The 27,067-nt window shown below is 35.7% G+C and overlaps 1 protein-coding gene across 7 annotated transcripts in view; it reads left to right on the top strand.

Moving 5' to 3' along the window:
* The window catches only part of LOC138693796 (vacuolar protein sorting-associated protein 52 homolog), a 58,358-nt gene that overhangs the window by 15,633 nt on the left and 15,658 nt on the right, over window positions 1–27,067 (top strand). For 2 of the 7 annotated variants that reach the window (XR_011330459.1, XR_011330454.1), the window contains exon 2: window positions 25,913–26,893. Coding sequence is in view for 1 of the 7 variants with exons in the window: in XM_069817592.1 (XP_069673693.1) it covers window positions 16,798–16,866 (69 nt within the window). In the remaining 6 variants the exon portion in view is untranslated. Of the gene's footprint in view, window positions 1–16,350; window positions 16,867–18,826; window positions 26,894–27,067 lie in introns of those variants that run through there. The other 5 variants (XR_011330460.1, XR_011330455.1, XR_011330457.1 and 2 more) reach the window with 4 other exon arrangements.

Genomic DNA, 27,067 nt, shown 5'->3' on the forward strand with positions numbered 1-27,067 from the left:
ATTATAACATTTTTAAGTCTTTTCCTGTGTATAGCATGCTTTGTTAATGGTTACTAACAATCCGCCACTGATCATCCTAGCAATTAAGATAAGCGGACGAGTCCACACCTGTGGAGTAATAGTTAGTGCGTCTGGCCGCGAAACCAGGTGGCCCAGGCAAGTTATCTGGTTGAGGTTTTTCCCGGGGTTTCCCCTCAACCCAATATGGGCAAGTGCTGGGTAACTTTTGGTGCTGGACCCGGACTCATTTCACTGGCATTATCACCTTCACCTCATTCAGACGATAAATAACCTAAGATGATGGATGATAAAGCATCGAAAATAACCTACTGAAAAAAAAAGATAAGTGGACGCTGGTCACAGTTTGAATCTTCCTTCCTACTCTGCCCTCCTAGTAAACAAAGTATTGTGTAATATTGTGCCTCACGCAACTGAAAATTCTGCCCATGTATGATTTATTTGTTTCATGATTGTTCTGGTAATACTGTTATCAGTAGATATGAAACCAGAAGATTATTGATTTTTTGCCTATCTGAAGGAAAGAGTGTTCTTGAGGAAACCTACGACAATTGATGAGTTGGATTTCATCGCACACACCGTGGCAGATATTACAGAACACAAACTCAGCCTGCTGTGTAAAACATTGAAGAGGGGCTGTTACTTGTACAAGAACAACATAGTGAACACACAACAACTATGATTAAGTTATTACGATGGGTGGTGATGCGAAAAATCCTATTTCTTGTGTAATATGCCAATGCCAGAATTTTTATTCTTGATTAGGTATTACTCTTTTCATTCATTCATAGTGTTCTGCCCAAGGGCAGGTCTTTCACTGCAAGACCAGCATTCTCCATTCTTTTCTATTGTCCGCTCTTTTAATGTTTATATATTACTGAAGAACTGTTAAGTTCTTTTTTAAATAAAGGACTACTTTACTGTGTTGATATTAAACTATGTATTTTTGCCTTAATTGATTAGTTACAATGTGACCTATGCAGAGCACATAACAAACCCCAACTACAACTACAACAATACAGAAACAAAAAGGGACTGAAATATTGTTATGGACGACCTCCCAACTTTTGTATCACAACTTGAAATGATTAGTTAACCGCTCATTTAGGAATGAGTTTCTCTCAGATCTTCAAATAAAGAATGATGGCAAGAAATGGGCTGGTCTTGTTGACAACTGCCTGGCAGAATATTTATATAAACTGGGTATTTTACCATCACCTCAGTGTGTCATTTGTAATGAGGAAAATTCTATTATGAATTGGGAACATTGTATTGTATTGTATTTATTAACATTCCATGGTATTCATACATGCTTACAGCTAGAATATGGAACAAGTCAAAAAACTTAATACTATTATAAAATCTTAATGTATAGTCAAAGTCTAGATGAAATATATATAGACGAGATTTACAATATAGTCTACTAGTACGACACAAAGTTTTAGTATCAATTTCATGAAGTGTTATTGAATGTCATGAATTCACCTACAGAATAGAAGGCGTGAGAAATTAGGTACTTCTTTAATTTGGCCTTAAATAATTTTATGTTTTGAATTTCATTTTTTATATCGATAGGGAGGCTATTAAAAATTTTTACTGCCATATAACGCACTCCTTTTTGATAGCACGATAGACTTGCTGATGGAGTATGAAAGTCATTTTTTTGACGTGTATTTATGCTATGAACTGTTGAATTAGTTACAGAGTTTTCACGATTGCATACGAGGAAGATTATTAATGAAAAGATATACTGACAAGCCATGGGCATTATTTGTAGTTTTTTTAAAATAGCCCTACACGATTCCCTAGATTTGGCACCTACTATTATTCTAATTACTCTTTTTTGTAATAGAAAAATATTGTTACTATCTGTGGAATTTGCCCAGAATATTATTCCAAAACTCATATTGATCCTTGAGGAATTCCATTATTAATAGTTCCCCATGTCGATGCAGATTTCATAGTTGTATTAATTTCAACTTTCTGTTTTCTGTTTGAAATGTTTGTAAAAAAACTTTACATTTTAAATCCTCTATGGGAATTTTGTACTGGTCTGCCAGAAACCAAATGATGTTGAATCAATCTGGTTGAGCATTACATACATACATACATACATACATACATACATACATACATACATACATACATACTTGTTGTTGTTGTTTTCCAATGCCAGGCGTTTGACAATAAATTCATTTGACCTCTTGCACTCCAATATTTTTCAAAGATATTATCATGACCAGCCACTGAAGCACAGATTTTGAGATGTTCCGAATCCATTTCTTGGTTTGAGTTGCACAATGGGCAGTTAGGGGACTGATATATTCCAATTCTATGCAGGTGTTTGGCCAAACAATCATGGCCTGTTGCCAATCTAAATGCAGCTACAGACGATTTTCGTGGTAAATCGGGAATTAACTGTGGATTTTGATGCAGAGAGTTCCATTTTTTTCCCTTGGGATTGAGTTATCAAATTTTGTTTGTTGAAGTCTAAGTATGTAGATTTAATAAATCTCTTTGCAGAGTAATACGTAGATTTAGTAACAGGTCGGTACGTAGCAGTGCTGCCCTTCTTTGCTAAAGCATCCGCATTCTCGTTTCCCAGGATTCCACAATCGGATGGTATCCATTAGAATACAATTCTTATATTGAGTGATAATAATTGAGAGAGCATTTCAGTTATTTCTGCTGTCTGACAATATAACTGCATTCCTAAATTTATTGATGTGGCATAGAAGATTCCTGAGACTTTCACTTATTGCAATGATTTCACCATCAAAACTTGCTGTTCCATACCCAAGAGATCTATAAAGTGAGAAGAGACAGCACGTAACACCTGCACCAGCACCTTGTTCTCTGGAGATCAAGGATCCATCGGTGTATAAATGAAGCCAGTTTTGTGGAGGATACCTAATATTAATTGTCTCTAAAGACAGTTGTTTCAGTATTTCAGTGTTTACTTCTGATTTCAGTATTTCTTCTGTTAAATTTAGATTATATTCTATATTTAATAGAGTTAAAGGGTTTGGTTTAATTTGTAAGTTTTCTTTTAAATTCGGGATATTGATTTTCTGTTTTAATTCTTGAACAATGGATATGAAACTTTTTTGAGTTTTCAATCTACAGAGAGGACTGTATGAATGCCAATTGTTTCCTGGTAATCTGATAAGTTTTTCATATTGAATCAGTGCTTTTTCTTCTATTGTCATTTTGATGCTGTTAATATTAGTGAGGAATCTCATAGAATCTATTGAAGTTGTTTTGATTCCACCAGTAATGAGTCCGAGAGCTTGGTTTTGAACATATTCTATGTCGTTTATGAAGGTGAAGTAATTAAAATTTCTCCGCAGTATGTCAGCACTGGCTGTATAAACATTTTGTATGTAGTGTTCAAAGTATTCCTAGAGCATCCCCATTTCTTTCCTGCTAGTCTTTTTAGAAGGGAGAATCTTTTACGAGCTTTTTCAGAAAAGTATTTCAAATGGTTGCTCCATGTTAACTTACTATCGAAAATAACTCCAAGATATTTGGATTCGTAAGTCCTAGGAAGGTGTTGGCCATTGTATTGGATATTGAATTCTCTTTCTTTTTTACCGAGTGAAAATATTTGGTAGTTACTTTTGCTTAAATTGAGTGTCATCAAATTTGATGTATTCCATTCATGTAGTTGATTTAGAGCTTTAAGAGCAGAATTTTGAATTTTGTCTCTATGTCTGTAAGATCCGGAAATCCACAAAACTATATCATCTGCAAATAGTGCTGTTTTCATGTTTGATTCCTCTAATAGGGAGGGTAAGTCATTTATATAAATATTGAATAAAGTTGTGCTGAGGACAGCGCCCTGAGGTAGACCTCGATATGTTTGTCTGTAACTAGAAAGTGAGTTATTGAATTTAGTGGCAATGAATCTTTGACTAAGGAATTCTGATATCCATCTGAACATATCGCTGGAGATACCTAATTTCTGGAGTTTTAGTAATAATTTATTTCTCCAAACAGAGTCATATGCTAACTGAAAGTCAATAAATATTGCCAAGGTATCTTCTTTCTTGTTAAAACTGTCTTCTATTTCTTGGCCGAGGCATATGACTTGTTCATTGATAGAGTGTAGTTGTCGAAAACCAGCTTGTCTTGGTGATAAAAGATTTTGGGATTCTAAATACCAAGTTAGTCTGTTGGAGATCATGGACTCCATGGTTTTTGCTATCATGCTTAATAGTGCTATTGGTCGATAACTTTAACATCATGAGCAGGTTTCCCTTTTTTTGTGAATTGGTACAATGATTGCTTTTTTCCAAGCTGCAGGAATTGAGGTGTTCCATGATAAATTGAAAATGGATAAAAGTACAGACTTGGCTTTTTCCCCCAGATGTTTCAAGAATTCAGAATGAATGTTGTCGGGGCCAGGAGATTTCTTGGTTTTTAAATTTTGTTAATTCTTTGGAAGTAAAATTTTGATGAAATATTTCAGGTTTTGTACTAGTAATATTGTTTTTATTATTTTTATGTAATTCTCTTTTGATAAATTTGTCAGTTTTTTTGATATTGGGATGTAATCTGTGAGAGTTTGAGTAGTGTTTATTAAATGCATTTGCTATATCTCTACTATCTGTTAGTGTTTTGTTATTATGAATAATAGGTTGGCTAGTATTTTCCTGTGTATTGGAAATATTCTTCAGAAATTTATATGTTTTAGCGCTATCGGTTCTGTAATTAATATTTTCAATAAATTTATTGAAACTGTTCTTTTTTGCTGTTATGATTGCTTTTTTAAGAATGGCAGTCTTCTTCCTCCAATCTTGAGTATCTTCTGGTGTTTTGCTATGTTCTGCTTTGGTTCTTGCTTTATCTCTATCTTGTTTCAATAAATTCAGGTTTTCTGTCCAGAATGGGGTGTATTTTTTTGGTTTGCCTCGTGGAATGTGCTTTTTTGCAATTTTAAGAAGAGATTCACAGAAATATTTGTTCAATCTATCTGAGTTTGTATTTTCCATTAGTGGTGTGTTGAGCTTGAGGTGTTTGTCGAGTTCTGTTTAAATAGTTTCCAATTCGCTTTCTTAAAGTTCCATGTTGTTTTGTTATTGTAGGGTTCTTTTTTTTGGTTTTGGTGGAGATGGATAGAAGCAATGATGACTCTATGGCCAGATCCAGGGTCTTCAATTATTTTTTTCTTGGTTTCGTGATGGATATCTGATGTTACTAGTAATAAGTCTGGATTTGTACCAGAACCAGAATAATTAATGAAAGTAGGGGGAACTTCTTTTCTGTAGACAAGTTCTGCGGTTGTAGTATTTAGGAGGTCCATGATCATTTTTCCAGGTTGGTTTACATTATCGTAGCCCCAAAGTTGGGAGTGGGCGTTAAAGTCACCAATTATGATAGTTTTAGGTTGTATATCAAACAAAGTTAGATCAAGGGGTTTATTAGGTGGGTTATAGGCACTGTAGATTTTGAAATGTTGTTGATTTTTCCATACTTCATTTCTCTCTCCACAAATATTTTACCTATCTGTGTGTATATACTGTGTGTTTCAGACCACCTGTATCAGCCTTTCTTCTCGAAAACTATATGATTCTGTTTGTTCATATAACAATATTTTGATAACCAAAAGCTATGTAAAGAATCGATTGGTGGTAGTACCATTTTCTATAACTGTAACAAACGGAAGTAGGAGTACCTGTGGTCAACTTCAAAATTTCAAATGAGAACATGGTTCATTGAAGGCACTATTGGAAATTACTTTTAAAAAGAAACAACTTTTACTCAAACTTTTTATTGTTTACTCACAAAGCAACACAAATGGTATCTTCTGAGTAAGGCTGTACTACATTGTTTATGTACGTACACTCTTCATAGTAAGTGTTCAAAATGACCGCCAGCCTGTCTAAACAACGCTATGATCTCCTCCTAACATCCATGATTGCACTGAGCATTTCAGCACACCTGACGTGAGAGACCCACAGGCTTCTCTAATTCTTTGTTTCATGTCTTCTCTAGTTGTTGGACGCACCTTGTAGATCATGTCTTTAATTCTCTCTCACAAGATGTCATTTGGAGCAAAGTCAGGAGATTGGGCCAACCAAGCTACTGGTCCTCCTCGTTCAGTCCACTGTAGGGGAAATAACCAGTTAATAACTCACTGAGCCCTATGTGAAGAGTGAACTGGACAGCCATCCTGCTGAAGCCACATTATTAACCAAAGTGCAAGGGGAACATCATGAAGCAAATGGTGCAAAATGTTTTAGAGGAAGCGTGCGTACATTCTACCATTCAAATTCTCAAAAAAGTATGGTCCTATGACTTAGTGTCTGAGGAGGCCACACGGTGTTGAGGCTCCACACGTGCTAATAATCCATTTCCCCTTAGCCAGTGTGGATTAACCTGAGACCAATAATGGACATTGTAGAGATTCACCTGACCATTACTTTTGAAATTTGCCTCACCAGTCAACAGAATTTTGAGCTCGAAATCATAGTCCATGTTTAGAAAGTTGCAGAAATCAACACGAGTTTGGAAGTCATGTTCCCCAAGTTCCTGATGGAGATGAATATGGTATGGATGAAATTTGTCTTCGAGAATTCTAAATATTGTACTACGTGTAATTCATGGGCACTCCTTTTTGTGGAGTCATGAATATAATTATCACTGCAGTGAGGACATTCCTCACAGGTCGTCTGATACGTTCACCTTAATTGTGTTTCGGTTGCACCATGCCGTTTATATGCACACGCTTTGCAAGACGCTGGAAAACATTGTACGAATGATGGGCTCACAATGGATATTTCTCTGTGTAAACATGTGCTGCTTCTCTGCAATTCCAATGGCATTCTTCCAAGTATCATGAACATGTTAAATGTTTCTTCATTTGTGAATGGCATTTTCCAAATAGCAAACCCAAAGGAAGACGATGTGATATGGATGAATGAACAAAATGCACTATGGCTATGTAAAATAAAAGACAGTGAAAAGTGGCTTGGTTTCAAAACCTGCATTGTTTATAATAGCTGTACATACTACAGGTACAGTAAGTACATAAACAACATACAGCATTTTTCAGAAGACAATTTCTGTTGCTTTGTGAATAAACAATAAAACCTAGAAAAAAAAATGTTTGAGTAAAAGTTGTTTCTTTTCAAAAGTGGTATCCTATGGTACCTTCAATGACCTATGTTTTCATTTGAAATTTGGAAGTTGACCACAGATACCTCTACTTCCGATCTGTTATGGGAAATGGTATCTACTATCACCAATGGATTCTTTACTTAGGTTTTGGTTATCAAAATTGTTATATGAACAACCAGTAACATATTGTTTTTGAGAAAAAAAGCTGATACAGTAATCACAGGTTGACGTCGGTACCATAGTGTTCTGATTAGGGGTGTGTAAAGTCTGAATATGACGAATAAATTGTAGGTTTCGTTTTAATTTCCAAGAAACATGGGACAAGACTGTTTTGTTATTATGAATAAAGGTAAAATTCAATGTCTCAATTGTTCAGTTGAGATTTATGTAAAATGTTATAATATCAGACACCACTTCAATCTTGAACATCAGAAGGATTTTGGCGAACATAAACTTATTCATAATAAATAGACAGTCAAATGAAGGTTCTTTTATCAAAATTTATTTATACGTCATCATCATCATCATCATCATCATCATCATCATCATCATCATCATATCCTTCACGTATTAGACCCTACAGGATCTGTTACAGTCTCATGCCAGCGCTTGCGTGGTCTTCCCAATTTCCTCTTTCCTCTTGGTACATAAGTAAGAATCTGTTTAGGCCATCTTGTGCGATCCATCCTTTCGACATGTTTTTTCCACTGAAGTCGATATTGTTGAACAAAATTAACTATAGGATCCATTTTTAGTTCCTGCAATATGTCCACATTTTTATGGTGTTCCAGCAAAGAGCATCACGCTGTTCGTTGCATGAACCTCATTTCAGCTGTCGTCAGCCTTTGCTCATCAGCTTTTCTGATTGTCCATGCCTCGCTAACATAAGTGAGGACCGGTCGAGCTAGTGTTTTATATACCTTTAGCCTTGTATGTTTCTGAACATGGGATGATTTGAAGATGGTATTAATTACGCCAGTGATTTTTATAAAATTAGATATTTTGTTTGACATATCTTCATCAGTGATGTAAGAGAGGTTATAACCTAAATAGTTATATGAATTAACACGTTCAATTAAAGTATTATTTATCATGATCTTACTGGGAATTGGGTTCTCTTCCGAAAATGCCATGACTTTCGTTTTCTCTTTCGAGATTTCCATATTGAAATCTGAGGCGATTATTTGCAAATTATAAATGGCTCTTTGTAAAGCTTCCTCTGTTTGAGCGATAATAACTTGATCGTCAGTAAACATTAGTGTATCGAGAACTGTGTTTCGATTAATTTGAATTCCAGCATGATGACTTTGCCTCCAAATGTATAAAATATGGTTCATATATATATATAATAAACAACAGAGGGGAAAGACCGCACCCTTGTCTAACACCTTGGTTGATGGAAGTCCAGCTAGTAGTTCCGTGTTCAGTTCTTATGGCAATTTCATTTTGTTGATATAAATTATAAATGGAGAGAATGATTTGGTTTGGCACATTATCATAGCGTAAAATCTCTAAAAGTTTATTTCTATCAACTCTATCAAAAGCTTTTATGAAATCAATAAAAGCTAAGTGGGTTTGAATATTAAATTCTCTGTGCTTTTCAATTAAAATCTTCATGGTGAAATAGCTGTCACAACATGATCTTCCTTTTCGGAATCCATTCTGTTCTTCAGTGAATTTGTCTTCGTAAAGATGTGATAGTTTATTTTTGATTATGGCTGTATAGATCTTATATCCAGAATTGAGAAGACTTATACCCCTGTAATTTGCACATAATTTTTTGTTTCCTTTCTTATAAATGGGTACTACAATGGCTTTTTGCCAACTTTCTGGGGGTTTAGATCCTGCCCATATATTGTTTAAGAAATATAAAAATCTAAAGGTAAATTCTTCTCCAGCGTATTTAAAAAGCTCGAAATTTAAATTATCCTTGCCTGGGGCTTTCCCGTTTTTTAAACTTTTATATACTTCAATGAGTTCATCATAAGTAATAATATCTGTTGTGTTGTTGTTGGAAGTCTTTAATGTAAGAGAGATGTTTTTGTGAAACCATATATTTTTAAAGTAATCAAGTAGAGATTCGTTAGGAATAGGGTTTATAACAACATTTTCTTTTATCTCCGTATTTATTTTCTTTAAAATTTTGAAAGTTTTGGGTCTTGGTAATGTTAAATCTCTTTCTAATCTTGAGACGAAATCATTCCATTTCTCTCTGTGTCGCTTTCTTGTTTCCCGTTTTGCAATTGCTCTCTTTCATTTATAATCAATTTCATCTTCAAGTTTTTTTGTTTGTAAAAATCGGAGATATGCTTCTCGCTTATCATTTATCACCTTCTTGATATCCTCATCCCATTTCAGTATGCCTCTTTTTCTCTTCTTAATATTTTTTACGCCAATACTTTCAAATGCAGCCTTTTTTAAAATATCTGTTAAGTTGTTCCATTCTTCCTCTATATTATCCGAGATTTTGATTTTTTGAAGATATTCCTTTATGCGACATTCATAAAGCCATTTAATACTATCATCTCTCAATAAGTCTACTTTAAAAATAAGCCTATTACTTTCTTGCTTGGAATTTTTAATATTTCTTTTATGCCATGGTGCTGGTATTCTAATAGGGGATACAATTAAATAATCATCTGTCTCTAATTCAGGACCTCTACAAGCTTTGACATCTAAAATGAAGCTAAACAATTTTTGATTACAGATGACATAGTCAATAATAGATTGTGATCCTCTTGCTTGCCATGTATATGTGTGTATATTTTTGTGTTTAAAGAAAGAATTCATTACTTTTAGATCATTATAAATCACAAAATCTCGTAGTCTTTGTCCATTATTATTACAAGGTGCTTCGCCGTGTTTTCCAGTGTGCCCTCTAACTTCATTATTACCAATTCTTACATTGAAATCCTCTAATAAAAGTAACATGTCTGATTTATTAACTTTATTGATGATGATTTGTAATTTATTGTAAAACAACTCACTATTATCTTCGTCTCCTTCCACAGGTGGATAGGTGCCTATTACTGTCATAAAACCTCTTCTCAATTTAATTCGAACTTCTATTAATCTTTCATTCCAAAATTTATAATGATCAATAGAGGAGCGTAGTGACTTATGAATCATTAAGATAACCCCAGCTCTTGCTCTTTCTTGTCTATTAACACCACTGTATAATTGAACATAGTTATTTGTTTCTTTCGATCCGTTTTGTTTTCTTTTTGTTTCACTAATTGCTGCAATTTTGATACCTTTTTTTGCTAAAATGTCATCAAGCTGATCGTCCTTGTATGATAAGCCTTGAACATTCCAAGTGGCAAATTGTAAAATACTTTTTTTTTTTTTTTCATTTATTTTTACTCATAGTCCTATTCACGCCATAGTCGTCAACAGATTCTGCATTCCAGCTGTTAATATTATGAGAATTGAATGTAATATAGAGTTCCTGTGGATAGGTTACAAGCCTGTCACACAGTAGTTCAGTGGTAGGACTGCTACCTTAATAGTCTTCTGGACAGGCGTTTATATGGCATTTCCTCCATATGTGTTGGAACAGTTATACCGCTGTGACTTGGTCCCCAGAGCCTCGTCTGTTTAGGAACAGGTTGCACCACGTGAAGGTGAGGTTGGGAATTAGGTAGGAGAGGTGATAGATGGAATGAACTTCACTACCCTTTATACGTAAAAGTTTAAAATGGGATTGTTAAAAATGGTTTACATTAATGAAATAGTTGTTACATGCAATGAAGCAGTGTGTTATTTTAAGTAATTTGTTGTGCAAGTTGAAATAGTAAGAAAGTTTTAAAAAATCCATAAGAATAATTTTTTAATGGAAAAGCCAACCCATAATCGCTAGATTACTAATTGAAAATGCAGTTCGATCAATTTATTGCATTTCAATCATATAAGCCGGTCATAGAGAACAATCCCCTTTTTCAAATGTCAGGTAAAACCAGCAAGGAATTGTATGAATTATTACCTAATAACAGGTCTCCTAATTTACGTAATTTCGCAACTAAGATGCTGGCAATCTCTGAATCCCCTTATGTCTGAGAACATTTCTTTTTTCTAAAGTGAATCCAATGAAAAATATTGCTTGTACACGTCTAAAAACCTATCATCTCGTAACTGCTCTACGTTTATGTAGTAATAGTATTCATCCTAATATAGACAGACTCATCCTGACCAAACAGTATAGGCGATCTAACTTGTAAGTGAGTATTTATAATGAGTATATTACATGTTCAGTGTAACTGTTTGCCATATTAATTTTGTATATCCCTAAGTAGAAGAAAAGCCAAGAAATATTGTTATGCCCAGCTCTGCTCTACAACAATACGAAATTTATAGACACACAAAACCATACCCACTTCACATACTGAATACACCCACTACTAATTTGGAACATATCGCACCAAGAATAACAGAAAGCCAGAAGATTGCACGAGACCTCACTAGAATTCAGAAGATAGTGCACATCACATCGAAACTATGAAAGTCTAGTTTTTCAGGCAAAGCTCCTTGTGACGCAGACTTGAATAATTTCAAGGAAAAAATTGTTCTAGGGCCGGATATCGATCCCGGAGCCTCTGGATGAACGTACCAGTGCTCTACCAACTGAGCTATCCAGGAACTCCATCCGACACCATCTCAATTTTTCTCCTTATATGCACACAACTCGACAGGGCTGACAAGATGCCAGAGACCCACATTGAGTGCACACAAATTCTGTGTGACTCAGAATTGTGTTAGCGTACCTAGAATAACGTATATACGAGGCGTGTTCTTAAAGTAAGTTCCAAAAGGGTGTAATAAGTAAACGGGAAGATATTTACAAACCATTTTTGTTGCATCGTATTCCCCACACTTCAATTACTTCTCAACATAATTCCACCATTATTGAGGCATTTATCAAGTCATGGCACAAGTCTTTCTATCCCCTCATTGTAGAATTCGCCCGCCTGCGATGCGAACCACTCCCACACTGCTGTTTTCACTTCATTGTCGCCATCAAAACGTTGACCACCGAGGAACTTCTTGAGGTGCAGGAAGAGATGAAAGTCACTTGGAGCCAAATCCGGGCTGTAGAGGGGATGGTCAATTTGTTCCCAGCCAAATTTCGAGATGAGATTTTGGGTTTCATGAGCTGTGTGTGGCCGAGCGTTGTCATGAAGCAACACAATTCCGTCGGTCAGCATCCCACATCTCTTGTTCTGAATTGCGCGATGGAGCTTCTTCAAGGTCTGACAATAGGTTTCTCTATTAATGGTTTCACCCCAAGGCAAGAATTCGATGAGTAGGACTCCTTTTCTGTCCCAAAAAACAGTGCACATGATCTTGCGTGTTGACATGGTGTTTGAATTTCTTTTTCCTTGGCAATGCAGTGTGCCTCCATTCCATGGACTGCTGCTTCGATTCAGGTGTCATGTGAGACACCCAAGTCACCATATGGTCAAGAAACTCATCATCTTGCTCACTGTAACTTGTGAGAAAGCTTAATGCACTGGAAGCTCGTTTGGTTTTGTGTTCCTCGGTGAGCACCTTGGGTACTCATCGTGAGCACAATTTTCGATATTGTAATCGATCTGTCACAATTTTGTAGAGAACACTCCGCGACATTTGTGGAAAATTCATGGAAAGCAAAGAAATTGTGAACCTCCTGTCCTCATGAATTTTTTCATCGACAGCACACACCAAATCATCATTGATTAAAGATGGCCGACCGGTACGCTGCTCGTCATGCTCAGAGACGCGGTCCTTGTTGAACTTCCTAACCCATCTCCTGACCATTCCATCACTAAATCATCACCATACACCTCACAAAGTTGACGATGAATGTCAGCTAGTTTGATGTTTCTCGCATTCAAGAAATGGATAACAGATTGCATCTCATAGTCGGCAGGGTACTTGATCACTTTAAACATTTCAATTGATCACAACTAACCACACACACACAGACTGAAGCTCTGAAACTGCATGCACAGCTTGCCTGAGGACTGAAGAAGAAAACACACATGCACAAAATAACGATTGCAGCGATGCGACGGCTATAATTGAAAACGGAACTTACTTTAAGAACATGCCTCGTATTATGCCAGTCTAGTTTTTCAGGTAATGCTCCCTGTGAAATTATTCACATCGAAACTAGTCAAGAAAGGAAAAAATACGTAGTTTAATAGTAATACAGCGAAGTATTCTATGTGAATAACTTGACAGTTCTTCAGTGAAATATGAACAATTAAAATTACCTCTTACTTTTGAAAAAGCTTATATTAACAGATTTTCGTGAAGGAAACTGTATTAACATATCTCTCATAAATGAAATGCATCTTACTGCAATTAGATGATTGACAATAAGAAATTATGTTATATATCGAAATGACGGACCAAGAACACCACAGAGTGCCACTGCTATAGCAGTGAAATCTTCATTTCATTAAAGGCCATTCCCAACATCTTAATTCATCAATCTAGAAGCTTCCTTTATAGAAATTCCTATAAAGAACACAAATCTGCAAATTGGAAACATTTACTGTTCCCCGAATTTGACATCATTAAAATCATATCTCTATTTACTTTGCTTTCTTTCAAATATTTAGGCCTATATGCACGCTGGGGATTTTAATACTAAGAATATAAGTTAAAAAAAAATCCGTGGCACTACAGCCCGTGAAGGGCCTAGACCGACCAGCTGACTGCTGGCCTCATGCCCACATGCCGAAGCAGAGGTGGACGATCATCCAACCAGATTGGAGGTATCGTGTGGTTAGCACGATGATTCCCCAGCCGTTATAGCTGGTTTTGCAACCGGATTTCGCTACCTATCGTAGCTCCCCAAGTGCATCACGATGCTGGGCGAGCACCGGTCCCATACACTGGCTGAAATTTCATGAGAAAATTTCTTCCCCCATGAGGACTCGAACCAGCGCGCATTCCGTAACGCGAGTCCTAGGCAGGATGCCTTAGACTGTGACGCCACGGCACGGGACAAGAATATAAGTTAGAATTCATCAATCACAACTTTCAGTGAAGAAATAGTTGTTGATCATTCAACTCAATATCATTGCAATATTATATCTCAACCTACACGTTTTCCATACATCAGTCATCGATCTGATTTATTGGATATTGCAGTAATTCATATAGTTACGTTATGATATTACTTTATGCAGAATCAATAGTAGCTCTAACTTCTGATCATAACCCTGTTATTCTTATCTTGCACTATTCTTCAGCCTCAGCAGCAATAAAAGTTAACAGTGATGCTGACAATGATTGTAAAACTTACAAAGTCATTTCCATTCCTGGAATTATAAATCCTACGTGAATTGAAGATTTGGATATCGCAATGGATATGTACTTATATATCAACTATTAAATTTGCAGTCAAAATAGCAACAAAATGATACGACTATTCATTCTAAACAAATCCAGGAATTAAGTATTTATGCCTACAAAAATCAAAAGCCAGAAATAATGGCAAAGAACTAGATCAGAGGCTGACAGAAATGTAGGCTATATGGTAATCTCAAAAACAGACTATGGGAAAACAAATGAGATAAAAATAAACAAATTTGAGGCTCATATTCGATATGCCGGACCCTCTAGTAATATTTGGTGTATCACAAAACATCTTAGTAAACCAACTATAAAATAATATATCTTCAGAATTCATTGGAATATCTACTGTCAACTTATGAACAAAACTGAAGCTCTTGGAAAGTACTTAAGGGACTATTTAGAGAACCCTCTATTCATGAATTGAACATTAATGAATAAATTATTTCATAGAAAATATTAGTATAGGCCTACCTTACACTACTCCGTCAGAAAAAAGAAGATACTGGTAATTAAAACTCTAAAATCGTTCAAAGCTCTGGGATCTGACAAAATAAATAATCTTGCTTTGAAAATAATGTCCTGTAAGACAGTACCTATACCACATCACTAAGCTGTTTAACACAGTACTCAGGTTGGAATATTGTCAAAAAATGGAAACATACAAAAATAATTACAACTAAAGCCAACAGAATAGAAGACGTATCATTCCACTAGAGCACCTATGACAAATTTTTGGATAAAAAATTATTATGAAAGGAATTGATCAAATAATCCCTCCTTCGCAAACTGCATATGAAAAATGTAAATCACAATTTACTAGCACTGATTGAAGATATTACAAAAGACAAAGAAGAAAGAATTTATGGGTCTTTATAAGACTGCAGAAAAATGGTTTTGTGTCTCTTGCTGATTGGGTGAAAGATGTTGTATATACACATACTGTATATGAAGAAGAATGGTTACAAACTCAATGTCTACGTATAGAATATAGAGTAGTCAACCAATGATAATGAAATTAAAATACAAGTGGGTAACATTGAGGTCTGAAAGAGTGTGGTGAAAGAAAGGTCGCCCTTCATTGGAAAGAGAGGGGTGGGCCCAGTACTTTATATCCAAAAGTAAGAAAAATCACAGAAGCCAAATTGAAGGATCTCAAGCAACTTTTTCCTTATATGCAACCAATGCAACACATATTATCACAAGATGGGGTAATAAAGTTGAGATTGTTGTTTCTATAAAAAAAAGATGATGAAACCAGTACGAAAATATTCAGTGCAAAGCCAATTTTGTGGTTTAATGCAATGTAAAATGTAAGATACATACTACACATTCTTGCAGTATAAATGTACAAAATGAGTATTGTCCAATTTTACCTCAAAATTCTGTCACTTGACAATAAGAAGAACAGAACATACCGACACCAGCCTTTCAGAAAGAGGATTAAATCTCAATCCTCTAAAAAGTAAATCTATTGTCTTACGAAAAGGAAAAATCACCACTCTAGAAGGATCAATTATTGCTTCAATTACCTCAAAAAACGAACATATTAAATATCTAGGGATATAGTTTAATAATGAAATCTCACTTGATAAAACTAAAGTAATAAAATGCATAACACCTGACTTGAATAACCTTGTCAAAACAAAACTATTGAAACCAGATCAAAAACTTAAGGGACCCAGAAAGCCAAAAAATCTTGAATTTTTCATTTTTTTCCTGTTTTATTGATCTATGAAGCTTTATCTTTCAGATGAGCCTTGATTTAAGTGTGTATCTGATTCCTAAGTATGGTTTTTTTTTTTCGGTTTAAATGGACAGCGACATTTAAAGTGGGTGTGTCTCCTGTTCGTCTGGCATTCTACTATGTTTCAAATTTTGCGCCTTATATGCGAAATTTTTTCATTGTAGGGAATTTATATGTATTGGCACACCTGGTTTAGCGTCCTGTGCTTTGTTTCGTAGCAACGGTTTGTTTACAATGGTTGTGACGTTATACACGTGCTGTACGTTACAGTTGAGTTGGTTTATAGATGTGCATTTTGTGATATTTTCTTACAATATGGGTTATAGAAGTAGTTTGAAAGTATTTAAATTAATTGTGAAGCTTGGGCACGCCATTTCGTATTTAAGAAGAGAAGAAATGTTGGTAAACGTAAGAACACTGTTAGTAATGTGAATTCTAACCTACAACCCTCTAGCATGTGGTCATAGTGAATCTGTAAAAGTGGCTGTGCATCAGGAAAGAAACTTGAAGATTCTAAAATGAAACTCTGAAACAAGAACACAGTGTTAGTGATACCAATGAGGTTATAGATGTTCGCATACTATCTAGTGTACTGCAAAATAATGTATTCTGTAAAGGCTGTGCAAAGGTCTCTTAAGGTAAAAAAGCACATTTTATTTTGAAATAATTACTCTAACACAGTAGCGGCCCGCGGTTACAAAGGTTGGCAGTTCTGCATGAAAAGTAGTGTATTTAGCAAACGCATGCTGTTTATTGCATCTAAATCGGGTAACGCGTGTAATTACAGCCCCTTCTCGAAGTTGACTGTGCACCCGAAATTGTACTCCAACCATCCGTGCGCTACACCTCTCCCACCTGGTACAACTAGTCACGTAGTGGAGATGTGCCCCACAAGCTTTTCTAGTTTTTTAAGTCAAATTAACTAAATCCTTCACTCCGGTGTTTGTCCATGTATTTTCTCCTCTAAACAGAATACACGGGTGGGGGAGAAAGCGTTTTCATGGGCGCAGCAAAAAAACAATCGTGTCCATTACACATTTCGGTATTAAAATGACTAGTAGGCTACATGATTTCCTCGACTTTTTCCAGAAATTTTAATATTTAAACTTTGTGTAGGACGTCCTAATTTCTTGAGTTAACATGCAATTTCTCTTTTAATTTCGAAAAGGGTTGGTCGATTAGGTTTTCATTTAATTCATTTTTAATATCAAATATTTCCTTAGGCACACTGACTAATCACATCACACCACCCACAGTACTATAACACACTGGAACTGTAATGATATACAGTAGTCCAGAAGCCTATGTGTTCTAACGCAGGTCATAAAGAGATGAGGGTGTTGGCGGTTCTCTTGTATATTCGGAGAGAGCTGCTTCGGTTGCAGCTCTAATGCAGTCTTATGGGACGGTGAAGAAAACCAGTTTTCTGCTGCCGACTACCCTACGTTGAGCTTCAGGAACTGCCAATCACAGATCTGAAAAGTACACTACAGCTAAAATTCTCGAGCAGGTCAAGGCTCCTACAGACAGTAAAATCTCGAATCGTAGGAGAATGAATTGGAAAAAAAAATGAAACAGTGAAGTAGATTACATAAAAGCATGTTTTACATTTTTATTTTTTTTCAGGTCCATTTAAATGGCGGTTCTGCAGCTCTGCAGTTCTTGTTGTAGAGCCGCCCCTGCTCTAACAGCTAGTAAAATAGTTGCAAAAAAATTTGGCTTGTTATGAGACTTAGCAGGACACTTCAGGAGATTCAGAGTGCATTTAGATTCTTAGTGCAAGCCCTATTACTCGGGTTACTTAATTAAGATGTTATTGTCACGTATGGGATACTTGAAGTCCACCATCATATTGCTTTTGTAAGACTACTATCAAAATTCAGCTAAACTATCAATGTTAAAAATTTGGCCACTGTGTTCCATGGATTGCCTTTTCTATTTCAGTTCTGATATCGTCTTTATTAATGTGGAAAATACAAGTTTACGGTATAGCTGTGTTGCCAAATCAGGAAAATATTTTGCACACTGCACAAAGTTGGAATTTCTTTTATTTATAATTTTTTGCCTCACTAAGCGTTTCACATTACTGCCCACATCATCTATCACATCTTTCCTGTGAGACGTAACGAAGTATTTTCAACTGAATTGTTTCTTGTGTTATCAGAGAGGAACTGCATCAACCTAACAATGTACTTATTCTTAAATTCAAAAGCTGGTTCATCACGCCAAATTGCTTCTTCAGCAGGCTGTTGTGAATCCCTTTCCAACATAAATATTCTGTTACAAAGTTGATCATGACAAATATAATATCTTTATCCTTGTAATTAGTTCAATTTTAACGCTTCCTTCTTCGAAGATTCTGATGGATATTTTGTGTATTGGTGAAATAGTGCGTCAGTGCTTCCTGAAAATATTAGGAGTGTTTTTCATTATGTTATAGTGTTTTAAATATTAAAAGAAGACATTGCTACAATCTGTTTACGCTTGTAACCTAGGACAACTCTGAAATATGTTACGTTTTCATTTTATTTACTGTATATTCATTCACTTTTCAAGAATCAAGCTATTTCTTTTAAAACACTTAAATTCAAAGTTAGAACGTCTGACCACCTCACCCTTGCTCCAGCCTTACCAAAAATACAACGTGGTTTCTTCCTTCATTTGTCCGAAGCTTGTATACCCTTTTCAAACAACCCCTCCCGATAAATTACCTGTCAAGTTCCTCAAAGATGTAGATCTTCTTATTAAAAGCTCAATTAAGGACATCCTACAACTTCCTAGAGATATTCCAGACAATATGTTGTATTCCAACAAAAAATTTAAAGGCTTAGGTATTTTCTGCGCACGTTGGGAAACCTACTTGCAACACGTCAACTCTTGCATGAAGTTGAATATGTGTAATAATATGTACATAAACAACACTAGATGTCTAACGGAGGAACAACCTGTTTGAACAACCTTCAAATCAATGAAACTGAACACCTAACTTCTACGAGTGGAGTAATAAACATCAGAAAAATTAGGACCGAATTACGCCAGTGAGAGTACAACGCATGGTGCAACTTACCTCAAAAGGGAAAAGGCGTTATTCTGTACAGTGAATTCACTCCCTCTAACAAATGGATAACTAAGCCCGATGGAATGACTAGCGGTGAATGGAAGGAGGCTATCAAGATGACTGCCAACGTAAGCGCTGTAAGAGCCATACCCGGTAGGTCTCAGGACAGCCACTGCAGGCGATGCCTCAGTGAGATAGAAACCCTTGGACATGTCCTGGGAGCCTGCCCTTATGGCGAAACATTGTATATAAATAGGCACCATGCAATTAGAACTAAATTGGCCGATCCCCTTAGAAAACTAAAATACACCGTCTATGAAGAAGTCCACGGAACCGCCGACAATGGCAGTAACAGACGAATTGACATAATCGCCATTAGCGAATCCCTGTCTCAGGGTATGATAATCGACTCCACCATCAGGTTTGAAACATACAAAGGACAGCCCAAAGACATACATGAGGAGAAACGAGCAATCTACGTTCCAACCATCCCGTATTATAAAGATAAATACCAACTTCACGATATCAGTGTTATGGGATTGATGTTTGGAGCAAGAGGAACGATACCCAACTTCTGTTCTCAATTCTGTAAGACCCTAGGACTGCACAAATCGTTTCTGAACGAACTGGCCCTCCTCATAATTAAAGAGTCAGTCAAACTTTTACGGAACCACGTATATGGACTCTAATTCAGTGTATGGAAAAAAAATTGACGCACCATTATCATTTTTCTTTTTCCTTCTTAGCTTTCATTGATTCTTTACTTGAATTTTTTTTTTCTTCTGTAAACTGCCATTGTTTGTGTATTTGTTTGCCTTTTTTCTTACTCTTTCAGCTCTCATCTTCTATTGTATTGTATTGTATGCTTTGTCTAATGGCAGCCTCTAATTTGAGGAAGCTCTGATAAATAAAAATAAAACAGACTTGAAACATCTTGCATTTATCCATGAAAAATGTAGCAGCTGTAAACAAAAGGATTCTTCTCCTAGACCATAAAGCCATAGGCGGAGAGAGAACCTTTTCCTTGGCTGGGACAAAGTAAAACCACAGAATTCCCATATAATGGGGTTGTGGGGGACATCATTTACTTCCTCCCCCTGTTACAGCTTGACTGTGGTACATAAGTGTTCTGCTGATGGTCAGGTCTTTCACTGCAAACCCAGCATTCTCCAATCTTTCCTATTTCCTGCCTTCCTCTTAACTTCTGCCTATGATCCACATATCTTAATATCGTCTATCATCTCATATCTTCTTCTGTCCCTAACTCTTCTCCCGTTCACGATTCCTTCCAGTGCATTCTTCAGTAGGCAATGGTTATTAATGGATATTATTGGTTATTAATGGTTATTCTGTAGGACAAAAAAATCAGTAGGCAGTTTCTTCTCAACCAGTGACCCAACCAATTCCTTTTTCTCTTTCTGATCAGACATCAGTATATGATAATTTAATAAAAGTATTTTTGGGAGGACATGTTTCTTACAGTGTTACATCCATATCTGTGATAGTTCGGACCGAGTTGTATAGAGCTTGAACTGTAGGTCTACTACATATTATAGGTCTAACAGGGCATAACTTAAAACAATCTCCCTCTTTTTCTCTATCATACAGAAACACATGCATGCATCAATAAAACTACGTAACAGTGCTAACAGAAACTTCCTTATATGAAGCTTACCTTCCTGAAGATATCATATGAAATGTAAACTCTAATTATTTTATTTAATCTCGTATTTAAGTTTAAACATTATACCGGGATCACTTTTCTTTTTTCTGCATTGTTGTGCAGTATGTTATTCATCATCTCCAAGTAGCGGTCTGAACACCTGCAGACTTGTAACACAGGCAGTTACAAAAGAAACATTCCTCAAATGAGGTAGGCCTATAGAAATTCTTATACATTCAGAAATTTAAAATAAAATTATAGTGCAGGCACACGATCTGAAGACATTAATTCGTCAATTTAAGCACAGAAACTTAATCACAAACAAAAGCAAATAAGATCTAAATTTAGATCTTTTGAATTCAATAATTTCTAACGTTAACCGGAAAAAAAAAGAGTTCAGACAAGTTTGGGGGGGCAGTGCCCCGCCCCCCATTTCCCCCTCTCCCATAACTCTGCCTATGCATAAAGCACTTTGTATTTCATCCTGGTATTCACAACTGAATCACACTGAGAAGTCCACCTGTAATATACAAATATTATAATCCAGTTTGTCATTTTCAAATACCATGGTTTGAATTCTCTTCAGATTGACATGTCACATCATTTCTGGAAAATAGTTAATTACAATATCTCGAAGTTCATCAACAAAGCCTTCCTTCAAGAACAAAGTCAGTCTGCCTCTGAATCTTTTTCCCCAGACCTTCCAGCAAGAGTTCTATCAACATGCAGAATTTAATGAAACATTACTTAGCGTAAATTTCCAGAATTCTTCAGAATAAATTATTTTTAGTGCTTTCAATTTAAAAATGAAGTGTTCATGTAAATTACATCTGCATTGATCACATGGTATATCCTTCAATAAGAGGACATTTTTGAGTTTCAAACTGCAAAACTTTGAAAAGCCTGAACTGTTCCTCTCGAAAGATAGCATAAGCCTCTTTCAAAAACATTGTAATGTAATGTTTTTGTAGTGTCACCTTTTTGGCATTTTCCCATGTAACAGTTGAATCTTTCCTGGGCGTGTGTATACAATGTCAGGATGAGGTAGGCGAGACCTCATATATAATGAATATGTGATATAGCTATTAACTGTTAGCAGTTTTCACAAACTGATGTTGAATATGGCCATAAAGTCATTTAAATATGCGCTCCTGCATGTATGACTTACATTGTCTAAAGTGCAGGTAGTAAGGCTGTAAAACATTATGAGAGGAGTTCGGCCGGCACCGTGGATCGTGTCCCAGCATAGCTCAGTTGGAAAGAGCACTCAGCGGGTAGAGCTGAGAGGTCCTGGGTTCGATTCCCTGTGCTGGAACGAATTTTTCTCAAATTAAATGGTGATAACACACATTGGCTACTTCATAGTAGTCGTGTAATTTTTTTTTAGTAATTTAAGCTAGTCTTCAATGACGAAGTAAAATTTCCCTATATAGGAAAACTCGCAAAATTAGTACTGACACTACCTCATTCAAATGCAGAACTTCGAAGTATTTTTTCGATAGTCATGTCAAAAGGAAGAAGAGAATAGAATAGCACATGAAGCTCTCAGCTAAGTTGTACTCTTTGCTTCCAAATAAAAGAATTGAACTAGAGCACCTTTGAAGTCACCAGCATCCATTTTAGTTTCCGCTATTGGGATACACTATGCTAGATGTGGAGGAGATTTGGTGGTTGGTACATCCACCCTTCTCTTTTATTGTAGCTGAACATTTAATTATGACCTAATTAATTATTTTATTATAGCTCACACTGTAGGTTGTGGGAAAATTTTTGTTCGTGTGGGAAATTTTTATACTTTTATATGGGAATACCATAGTAGACAGTCTGAAGAGCTGTTAATTTAAGGTTGTATTTTGACTACTTATGTATAGGACTGTTTGTTTTTAGGTCTGTTTTTTCAGCATTTTAGGTCATTATTAGAGCCCAGAATTTTATGTGCTAAAAGTTAATGTCACTGAGTGTAGATGAATAGAAGTAGGCCTAGTGCCCGTGAGGAAAGTTTTAAGCTTAGTTCACAAGAGTCTGATATGTAATAATAGACAACAGAGTCAGAAGAAGGACTGAGCAATGGATCTTGTAAACTGTGTGCTAATTTGTAAGTGGGGTTTAGAGGATTAAAGACCTTTAACGATACCAAAGGGAAAATACTGAATGGCAAGAATGGCATCTCAATGAAGTGGAGGTATGGCAATGATCTTGTAAATCGTATGCTAGTTTGTAAGTGGTAGTTAAGAGGATTAGAGACCTTTAGCAGTACCGAAGGGAAAATACTGAATGACAAGAATGGCATCTCAATGAAGTAGAGGTATGGCAATGATCTTGTAAATCGTGCGCTAGTTTGTAAGTGGTGGTTAAGAGGATTAGAGACCTTTAGCAGTACCGAAGGGAAAATACTGAATGACAAGAATAGCATTTCAATGAAGTGGAGGCATGGCTTTTATATTAAACTATAGCGAGGAACAATATTAACTTTTAGCACCTAAAATTCCGGGTTCTAGTCATTATAGTATAACATTTTGGCGCTAAAGTGGAGAATTCCCACGGTATCTTTGAACCGTGCCGTTATGTTTAGCACCAAATTTAAGTAAATACACAATCTTGCCAACATAAGAACACGACATTGGTGTGTGGCATCGTTGGAGGGAGAAATTTGTTTCTTTTCTCTCTCTACCTCCTTCGTTCTGAACATTACTGAGAGATAGCACCACTGTTAGCTACAAGATATATTTGCGCAAATATATTGAAGTAGATTACTTGACCTATTACGTGACTTAGATGAGAGTCTCGAGACAAAACAGTTTTGCTATATTTCTTTTTTTATTAAATGTTAAGCACAGGAACGCCATTTCGTAATTTTATTTAAGAAACAAGCCAAACAAATTATCTTTGCATCAAAAACGGATGCTCCCTGGACCAAATTATCGTATTTTATAATTGTTTGAATGCAACAGAAGCCAGAAGTCTTGCACTTGACTAATGCAGTGAATTATTTAAGAATATAATCGCGAATTTTACTACCACCATTTTGATTGTGTTTTGTTTGGCACGGCTCGGTATGGCCTGGTGACTAGTGGCCAGCGAGTAATGTCGACTATCGACATTGCTCTGCCGTGGGTATTATCCAGTTGTTCCCTTTTTGGGTCTTTTATAGATCATTTCTTAAGTAATCAAAATCCTCACTCTGGCTGGGGATCGTCCCATACATCAGGGGCATTGTGGTAGCTGTACAGGCTGGTCAGCACCAGAGAGAAGCTGTGTCTTATGACGCCTTTCCCCCACAACACAAGTGATAGACGTGAGCTTACACTCACCTTCGGCACGGAGTAGCCACAAAGATACTTGTGTGCAATGCCCAGACTGAAGACTGACACAATCCCCATGACCCTGCAATCGGGAAAACCTGTAAAACTGCCTATAGCTTTGCCAGTTTTCAATTCCATTACAGCAGTTTCTTCATTTCATCAATTTATCTTATTTATCGAAATAGAAACATCAATTTTGAGGCGTACTTATGGCATTTCACTAGTTTCTGTGGCATCTCACAAACATTTCAAGACATATTCCAACATTAATAAGGAACATTTAAATATTTCTGCTGATGCCCAGTTCACTTTCTCGTTGTATAATTTAAGTTCTCTGCATTGATTGATGATTCAGTAATATAACTGTATAAAATGTAGATATAAACAAATTATATTATTAATTAAAGTTTTGCAATTTAGAATATTATGCATTTATTGTTTGCAATAAATTATATTGTTTGAATGTAAATTAAACATCCTTCAAGAGCTTACTTGTATATTTTTGTGAATGTAAACACATATCCCTTCAAAATGATCTGATTTATCTGATGAAGAGAATTGAGAAAATGCATTAAATTTAATTGGAATTGGGTTGTAACAAAGGGCTGCCATATGCCGCAGACAGTCCATGGCTTTATAGTGTAGGGAGAAAAGACTGATGTCCACGATTTTGAATGAAGTCGGACAGAAATCTGGAAAAATGCAGTAATTTGTAAGATAGTGTTCAAATGATACTCAAATGGGTGCAAGATAATACGTCTTACGAACTCAGTAAGAGCCTTCTGTCTGACTAGGTGATAAAATTTAATTTTTTCCTACTGCACAACAAAGAGGAAATTTCTAAAAATATGATTTCACACGAAATCTCGATAAATTTTTGTCGCAGTTGTATTTCCGTGGTGCAGTACTTAGAACAGCTGCAAATGGTAGAATTGTTATTTCTCTCTATGTGGATATAATACCAACGTTCAAAGATCATTTTCTTTGATGAATAGTCAGTGGATACAAGAAAGAAACAAATTACGGTATCACTTAAGTTAGTAAACACATCTGCAGATAGAGTATAATATGGTAAATGTAAATTGCAGTTAGCTTCACAAACTCATCCTTCCTTCTCTTCACAGTTCTGAGAAGTATGAGAGGTTCTGTGATGGTGATATACAGACATGAATGGTGTGGTGCTAAAATAAATGGTAATAATGTAAATTGCATGCCAAATAATGTGCTAGATAAGGTAAAATGTATTACTGAAGTGGCCAGTCTCATCCACATTAAGTAAACAAGTGATATTAATTTGAAAAATAAATTATAAGTTTCTTATAAATTCCTACGTTTTTTCCTGTCGATCAAATTGACATGTGAATCATGTACTGGTTTCTTTGTTTCTTCATTATGGCAACCCTAGTTTTAACAAGTTTCTATTGTTATGACATTCGTAATGAGAAATAAGATCAATTAGTATTATTTTCATTTAAAACGCCCCTGTATTCGACTGCATGATATTTAGAGTGCAAGTTCCCTATGAGCTTGAAATTTCCAAGATAGTAATTTATCCTAATATTAAAATTAAATACCAGTCCTAGGGAAAATGTCTGATTTCAGTAAAGGCATATTATATCCCTGGTTTTTACATCTTGATCCCTTGTTTTCTTGTTGTTTAGTTAACTGTCTGAAGACAGGTCACAAGTGATACCGACAAGGCACCACCTATGAAGCAACTAAGCCAGGAGATAATGGGTAGGTGGCTAATTATATCCTTTAATTGTTCTATTTTTTGTTTTAGAAAATTGTTCATTAGCTTTTTTTTCCAGAATTCATCAAATTGTTGGAGGATAAATTTTACATAATGGGATCTACACAAGTGGAATCTAATTTATGAGAATTATATCTTGAAATATTGTTCCTCTCCAATGAAGTGTTGCTATGAGACCATATTGCATCGTACATTATTGGAAACATAACTTTTCGGCTTGGTATCACTGCCGTGTGTTGAATTCTTCTGATTTTTAATTTCTATCAGAGCTAGATGAGATTTTGTTTTGAAGTATTTGAGAATATGTTGAGGAATCGACATTTTCAAACAAATGTTTGACCTCATAAAATGGTATATTATGTTAAATCATTATATTTCAGGAAATCAGAATAGGCCTACATTTTGTCATCAGAATTATGGTTTTTCTTTCCATTTGCAGTTACTTGGTTTTGATTAGTAGACCTACAATGATCATATTCCCTGTCGGACAGCTTGTAAATTAATATTTTTTGCCAAATATTTTTTAACCTTTAACATATTTACTGAATGTTCCTCAGGGAATAGAGTGTAAAGCAGCAAGACTTAATAAAACAATACACATCTCTATTTTTCGGCTTTAGTGTTGCCGCCATCTAGTGTCAAAAGATTCTATTAATACGAAAACTGTAACACCACTGCCACCTGGCGAGTGAAATTCTAACTATTTACTCAAGTGAAAGCTTTTGAATAGGTTAGGCTCTAGACGCAAGTTGTGCGACATAGTTGCCTAAGCAACAAACAAACATGGCATATGAAGAGTTAGACCTGAAGTCCATTCATAACATGTTTGAAGATAACAGTGATGCTGACAAAGATTATCAACCCAATTATGGTGATCTGACTTCATCAGGTAAGTAATTTTTATAATAAGTATATTTTAATGGATGATTTCTTATTTTGGTTATTTGTAAGAAGTCGTCGCTGAACGATTCACATCGTTTATAGTTCACTTCTATTGTTACACAACAAGATGGATGCACTGAACGATTCACATCATTTATAGTTCACTTCTGTGAACGATTCC

This window comes from Periplaneta americana, unplaced genomic scaffold (assembly GCF_040183065.1).
Source record: "Periplaneta americana isolate PAMFEO1 unplaced genomic scaffold, P.americana_PAMFEO1_priV1 scaffold_21, whole genome shotgun sequence".
Classification (NCBI taxonomy): domain Eukaryota; kingdom Metazoa; phylum Arthropoda; class Insecta; order Blattodea; family Blattidae; genus Periplaneta; species Periplaneta americana.